The sequence below is a fragment of the Phyllostomus discolor genome, chromosome 14 (genome assembly GCF_004126475.2).
Source record: "Phyllostomus discolor isolate MPI-MPIP mPhyDis1 chromosome 14, mPhyDis1.pri.v3, whole genome shotgun sequence".
In the NCBI taxonomy this organism is placed as follows: Eukaryota; Metazoa; Chordata; class Mammalia; order Chiroptera; family Phyllostomidae; genus Phyllostomus; species Phyllostomus discolor.
The window spans coordinates 45752119-45760184 of NC_040916.2; the positions used below are offsets into that span (position 1 = coordinate 45752119).

The 8066-nt window shown below is 39.2% G+C and overlaps 1 protein-coding gene across 1 annotated transcript; it reads right to left on the bottom strand.

Moving 5' to 3' along the window:
* Positions 1-6657: 6657 nt before the first annotated feature.
* On the bottom strand, positions 6658-7318 carry SPRR4 (small proline rich protein 4). The gene has a single exon (XM_036015312.1). It carries the CDS (start codon positions 7308-7310, stop codon positions 7062-7064), a length of 249 nt encoding a protein of 82 aa, XP_035871205.1. The 5' UTR covers positions 7311-7318; the 3' UTR covers positions 6658-7061.
* Between the last annotated feature and the right edge of the window lie 748 nt (positions 7319-8066).

The window sequence follows — 8066 nt, forward strand, 5'->3', positions numbered from 1 at the left end:
GCACTCTCCTCAAGAACAACTATTATTCTGACTGTAATAAAGGAGCAGATTTTCCCCTGGCCTCACAATTTTAAACTCTCAGTCTGGTATGTTCCCAAGGTCCCTCTTCCTGTCAGGTTGCAAAATCCAATCATTGTTCCAGTCTGCCTTTCAGAAACTTTCTGCTTAGGTTTTTAGTACCTTGATGTGAACATTTCCTAAATTAACTATATTGTCATTTGCTTGAGGTGCTCTAAAACAATCACCAACTCTTTCAATTTCTCTCCCTGTGGCAAGAATCTTTCATGGTGAAAAGCCTAGGTCTTCCTTCTTCTGTTCATGCCCAGGATCCACAAATGATCCTGGGGTATACAAAAATTTCAGCTTACCTCTGAAGTATGCCTCTCTCTGGAGTTTTGGAGTCCCCAGGTAATTTATAAATTTATTCTAGATTGTACTAGACTATGGGTTTACCACAAGCTATCCCATTTCACTCAAGCAGAAGTTTTTCCTTCAGAATTTGGAAAAGCCAGTATTTGGGAAATATTAAAAACAGTAAGACCCTTAGGTCTTAAGGGTTCATACTTTAGTAGGGGAAATAAACAAATAAAGGTGAACTATTATGCAAAAATATATACATAATTCATAAAAACTATAATAATAATCTTAATTAAAAATTTGTACAAAGTGTCATGAGAGCTTATCATAGGTTTTAGTTCTTTCTAATATGTTAAGTGAGGTACCATGGAAATATTTGAACCAGACCTTTAAAACCAAGAAGATCTCTGAGAGAGCAAAGTAGAGAAATGGTATTCTATGCCCAAGGAGGAGCATTAACAAAAAACAGAGGTATCAGAATTGAATGATATATCTGGGGAAAAGTGAATTATCTGGTGCTGCAGGACCATGGTATGATCTGGGTCTTGTAGGTAACTGACAAAACCAACTGTAAAACTGCACACATTCTGTAGATGCCATCACTGGAACAACCTTTCCCTGCATAGGAAAATGACTGTGACTTCCAAAGGCAGACTGAGACTCAGGATAGACTGTCTCAGGAACCAGCTCTGGAACCAGCACGGCAGAGTGGGCAACTAAACTTATACAGAGCTTGCTAGTAATGTGGATGAGTGAATAAGTAAGGGAATGAGTGTGAGTTAATGAGTAAATGAATGGGTAATAAATAAACAAAAATATAAAAATTCATTTTCAAAACAGGCTCATCATACACACAAAAAAGAGACAAGACCCAAATAAATAAAATAAAAAATGAAAAGGAAGTAACAATAGACATCATATAAATACAAAGAATTTTAAAAATTGTGAAAAACTATATGACAACAAATTGGACAATCTAGACAAAATGGCTAAATCCTAGAAACATACAATCTTCCAAAACTGAATAAAAAAGAATAAAAAATATGAATAGGCTGATTAGAACTAATTAAATTGAAGCAAAAAGCAAACAAACAAAAACCCCAACAAACAAAAGCCCTGGACTGGATGGGTCACAGGTGAATTTTGCCAAACATTCTGAGAAAGACTAACACCTCTCCTTCTCAAACTATTTCAAAAAATTCAAGAGTGGTGAAAACTGCCAAGCTTGTTTTATAAGGCCAACATTATCTTAATTCCCAAACCAGATAAAGGCACTACAGAAAGGAAAATTATGGGCCAATATCCATGATGCACATATATGTTAAAATCGTCAACAAAATATTAGCACATCAAATACATCAAAAGATCATACAAATGATCAAGTGGGATTTATTCCAGGAATGCAAGGTTGGTACAACAATCACAAATCAGTAAATGTGATGTGCTACACAAATAAAATGAAGGAAAAAATACCATATAATCTTATCAATAGATGCAGAAAAAACATTTGATAAACTCCAGCACCCTTTTATGATAAAAACTGTTAGCAAAGTGGGAACAGAGGGCACATACCTTAGTTGGGCAAAACTAAGAGCATTTTTCTTAAGAGTGAGAACAAGACAGGGCTGTTCACTTTTACCACTCTTATTCAACATAGTACTGGAAGTCCTAGCCACAACAAGTAGACCAGAAAAAGAAAAAAAAGGCATATAAATTGGAAAGAAAGAAGTGAAGTGTCATTATTTGCAGAAGGCATGATACTGTATGTAGAGAACCCTAAAGATTCTACCAAAAACTACCAGAACTGAAAAATGAATTCAGTAAAATAGCAGGATACAAAATAAATATCCAGGCATCAGCTGAATTTTTATACACCAATAATGAACTATGAGAAAATGAAACTAAGAAAACAATCCATTTACAATTACATCAAAATATAGAATACTTAGGAATAAACATAACCAAGGATGTAAAAGACCTGTACTCAGAAAATTATAAAACAGTGAAGAAAAAAATTGAAGAAGATACAAATACCAAATTTTCCCTGTATAATGTGCTCCCATGTATATAGTGTGCACCCACATTTTTGGCCCCAACTTTCAGGGGGAAAAAATCCTTTCATTTTAATTTTTTAATTCAATTATTTATTCTTTTATATTTAGAAACAAAACTGATTACCATATTCTGAGGTATTATTTTACATGTGGATATCATTATTGCTTTCTAGAGTTACACTTTTAATGCGCAAGCATAAATAAAATAATTAAAAACATTTACATAGATATGGAATTAGTACTACCCATGTATAATGTGCATCCTCATTTTTCCCTAAAAAAGTATGCATAATATATGGCAAAATATGGTAAATGGAAGCATATACCACGTTCACAAATAGGAAAAATTAATATCATCAAAAGGCCCATACTACCCAAAGCAATTTATAAATTCAACAGAATTCCCATAAGATATGGAACAATTCCAAAAACTTATATGGAACCACAAAAGACTGCATAGCCACAGCAATCTTGAGAAAGAAGAACAAAGTTAGAGGAATCATGCTACTTAATATCAAACTATACTACAAGGCCATAGTAATCAAAACAGACAAATACATCAATGAAACAGAAACAAACCCACACCTTTATGGTTAATTAATATGTCACAAAGGAGACCAAAACATACAATGGGGTAAAGACAGTCTATTCAATAAAAGGTGTTGAGAGATTTGGACAGATACATGCAAAAAAAAATGAAACTAGACCACCTTCTTATACCCTACAGAAGAATAAATTCAAAGTGTATTAAAGACTTAAATGTTAGACTTGAACCCATAAAAATTCTAGAATTTAGGCAGTAAAATCTCAAACAATTCTCATAGTGATATTTTTTTCTGTTATATCTTCTTGGCAAAGGAAACAAAAGAAAAACAAATGTGACTACATCAAATTAAAAAGTTTTTGCACAGCAAAGAAAACCATCAAAACAATGAAAAGACAACCCACTGAATGGGAGAACATATTCTCCCATGATACATCTGGTAAGGGCTTAATATTCAAAATTTATAAAGAATTTATATAACTAAAAACAAACAAACCAATTAAAAAATGGGAAAAGGGCCTGAATAGACACTTCTCCAAAGAAGACAAATGCTTGGCCAATAGACATATGAAAAGATGCTCAATATCACTAGTCATGAGAGAAATGTAAATTAAAACTACAGTGAGATACACCTCACACTTGTCAGAATGACTGTCATTAATAGTCAACAAACAGCAAGTGTTGGGGAGGATGTGGAAAAAAGTGAACAGTTGTGCACTGTTGGTGGGAATGAGGATTGGTGCAGCCACTGTGGAAGTTTCTTCAAAAACATTAAAAATGAAAACTTCCACTTCCGGCAAGATGGAGGAATAGGTGGACGTACCGTACCTCCTCGCACAACCAAGAACAGAACCACAATAATTTACAACAATGATTTGCAGTCATAATATCAGAACTGTCAGAGGATTTATCTAAATGGAAGTCGGACAGCCTAGAAGTTGAAGTAGACCCGTACATCCAGACTGGTAGGGGACTACGAGCCGAGCGAGCAGGCGCGGGTCGCAGGCGCGCGTAGGTCGGGGGAAATTTGGTGCAGAATCGGCGCGACAGCAATCCGGGACGCAGGAGCGAGCACAGCGGTGTAGCGGTGATCCCTGAGTACGCAAGCGGTGGCTGGGGGAATCATTGGGGCAGCGACTGGGGATCAGGGCAGAGCTCACAGCCCAGAAGCCCAGGGAAGTGTCTGACTCCAGGAGAACGGAAGGGTCGCCATTGATCCCTCCTGTCCCCGCTCCCGCCCCTGCCCCCACATATAACGTCACAAGCTAGCGACTGGGGCTCCCAGCACCGGTGAACACCTAAGGCTCCACCCCCCACCGTAACAAGAGCGACCAGACCGGAGAAAAAAATAAATAAATAAGTAAAATAATAGGAGAGATAGGGAAAGACGTAAGATATGTTTCCAGCAGAACAGATCAGACCCCCAGGACTCATCCTTTTGAGTGACCAAGAAATAGCCAATCTATCAGATGCACAGTTCAAAACACTGGTGATCAGGAAGCTCACGGAACTGGTGGATTTTGGATCCAAATTACATGAAAAAAATGCAGATTACCATAAAAGGGATGCAGGAAGACACACGGAGAAGAGCCAATTGGGAAGGAATCTGAATCTCAAAACAACACAGTGGACCAGAAGGAAGATAGAATCAACCAAGCAGGAGAGCATGATGAAATAAGAATTCAAAAAATCGAAGAAAAGCTTAAGACCATTGAGGACACCTTTAAACGTTCCAACATCTGAATTATAGGGGTACCAGAAGGGGAAGACCAACAAGTGGAAAAGTTATTTGAACAAATAATAAAGGAGAACTTCCCCAAACTGGCAAAGGGAACAGTCTTCCAAGAAATCCAAGGAGCACAGAGAGCCCCAAAGAAGTTGGACCCAAGAAGAAACACACCAAGGCGCATCATAATTACATTAGCCAAGGTAAAAATGAAGGAGAGAATCCTAGAAGCAGCAAGAGACAAGGGGACAGTAACCTACAAAGGAGTTCCCATCAGACTGTCAGCTGATTTCTCCAAAGAGACCTTACAGGCAAGAAGGGGCTGGAAAGAAATATTCCAAGTCATGAAAGACAAGGACCTACATCCCAGATTGCTCTATCCAGCAAAGCTCTCATTTAGAATGGAAGAGAAGATAAAGTGCTTTTCAGATAAGGTCAATTTAAAGGAGTTCATCATCACCAAGCCCTTACTTTATGAAATGCTAAAGGGACTTATCTAAGAAAAGAAGATAAAGAAAAGACATGTATAGTAAAAGGACAGCAAACTCACAATTATTAACAACCACACCTAAAGCAAAACCAAAAGAAACTAAGTAAACAATTAGAACAGGAACAGAACCACAGAAATGGAGGGCACATGGAGGGTTAGCAGCAGGGGGGTGGGAGGAGGAGAGAGGGGGAAAAGGTATAGAGAATAAGTAGCATAGAATGTAGGTTGAAAATAGATAGGGGGAGGGCAAGAATAGTACGGGAAATGTAGAAGCTAAAGAACTCATAAGTATGACACATGGACATGGACTAAAGGGGGGGAAGGTGGGTGGGAGAGGGGGCACAGGGGGGAGGGGAGTGAAGGGGGAAATGGGACAACTGTAATAGCATAATCAATAAAATATATTAAAAAAAAATGAAAACTTCCTTATGACTCAGTGATTCCACTTCTGGAAATGTATTTGAAGGAATCTGAAACATTAATTCAAAAGAATATATATACTCCTACGTTCACTGCAGCATTATTTACAGTAGCTAAGATTTGGAAGCAGCCCAAATGTGCATCAGCAGATAAAGAGATAAAACATCTGTGGTACATTTGCATGGTGGAATACTACTTGACTGTAAAAAAGAAGGAAACCTTACTTTTCGTAAAAGCATTGATGAATCTGGAGAGTATTATGCTAAGTGAAATAAGTCAATCAGAGAAAGACAAATACCATATGATTTCACTTATATGTGGATTATAATGAAAAAATATACAAACAAACAAAATAAAAACAGACTCATAGATACAGAGAACAGACTGACGGGTGTCAGAGAGGAGAGGGGTTGAGGGGCTGGGTGAAAAGCTGAAGGGATTAAGCAAAAAACCTCTCACAGACAGAAAAAATATGGGGATTACTAGAGGGAAAGGGGGGTTGGGGCAGGTAGAAGAAGGTAAAGAGATAAATGGTTATGGAAGGAGACTTGACTTTGGGTGGTGATGATTGTTTAGAATTGTACATTTGAAACCTGTATAAATTTATTAATCAATATCACCCCAATAAATTCAATAAAAAATTTTAAAGCACAAAAACTCCAAATTAAAAAAAAATTAATATTTGCAGAAGTGCTTTGTAGTACCCTTACATCATTTAACTTCTAATTTTTCATAAAGATAACTTCTGAGAGGGAAAAACCACATTCATCAGGTAGGCCAGGTGCTTTTAATGGTAAGAGCTAACCTTTCCTTCCTTTATCCTTCCCTAGATATGATTACTTACATGAGTCTCCCAGACCTTTGTCAGCTAGTCCCTGGGCTTTTTCTCCCCCTTCTTTACTTGAGATGCATCAGTATTTGACCTTCTTCTTATTAGTTATTGGAGAATAACTGTACATGAGGATGCTTTCCTGGGCACATGTGTGTTCACACACTCACTCACTTCCCCCAAATACCCACTCTGAACCATATAATGGATCACAGACTGGAGCCAGGAAACAGACAATGACATGAAGCACAGATTTATTAGGGGAGGAAATAAGACAGAAACTGAGGGAGGGGGAACTGGGGAAGGAAATGAGGCAGGAGCTGTGCATCAGCCTTTGGTGTCCCTACTAGCCGGGGTGGAATCCTAGAAGAAACCCAGATACATTTCTTGCTTTGGGACATGGATACAGCATAGCTGTGGTCAAGCTGAAGGTTGGAAAGAATGAGGCCTCCTCATGTCCACTTAGGAGAGAGTCAGGGTAGGGTATGAAAGACTTGGAGGCAAAGGTGATGTGTGTGAGTAGGGTCTCAGTGGGAAGAACTTCTGATAGTGCTTTGCTGGACCCTGAGTAGGAGGAGGTGGAAGAAGGAAGGATCCATCTGGTAGTCTGGGTGGCAAGCAGGTTGTATTCCAGTTGATCTTCACTTCTGTTTACTCTTGGGGGTTTGCTGGGCCAAGGGGCATGTCTGCTGGGCAGGGACAGAGGTGCCCTTGGGTGGATATTGCTTCTTGGTCTGGGGAGCACATGGATCCTTGGTTTGGGGTGCACACGTCTCTTGACATTTGACAGGTGGTGGCTGACAGGGCTGTTTCATCTGCTGTTGCTGGATCTTCTGGGATAGCTGTTGCTGCTGCTGCTGCTGCTGCTGCTGCTGCTGCTGGGAAGACATTGCTGCAGGTGATTCTGAAAGAAACCCAGGCAGGGGACACCATGAGAAAGGCTCCCTCCATCTCTTCTCCCTTTTGACACCCAGAAGAGTGTTTTCTCCACCAGCCAAGAATGTGATAAGTGATTAATAGCCTCAAATTGGTTAATGGATTGATTCACATGTACCCATTGTGATCCTCCCTTCTCTTTTTCTTTCTTCTTCTATGCTGTTTCATTTCCTATTTTCCTGAATCTTCCTATGGACTCCTCACTTAACTAAATACATACTTTATTTCTAAGTCTTACCAGAAAATATGATGGGTGTGCTGAGTTGATAATTAAAAGGTAGCTCAAATGTTTTGCAAGATCAAGGCATGAACTGATAGGTCTGGAGTGTCTACTGGTTGCCTTGGGTAGTGCAATGAGTGTGGGCAAGATGGATGGGCACAAAGAAGAGGCATTCTATGTCTTAGGGGAACAAGTGTGTAAGTGATGGGTTGGAGAAACCCTGTTCCAGGTACTCAGAGGACTGAGTTCTAATCCTAGCTCCACCCCTGACTCACTATAGAATGCTAAGGCGAATCATTTACCTTGGTTGTGGGATAGTGGTTTTAGCCCCCCATGGAGAGTATATAAGGCCAAATAGATCACTGGAGTTAAGAGACTTATTAAGAAGATGTTTTGCCAAAAGGCAGCCTGGTTCAGGGGAAAGAGCACTGAGCACTCACTGGCCAGGCATACCTCTGGGCTATCTGGACCCCATGTCCTTATTTGGAGG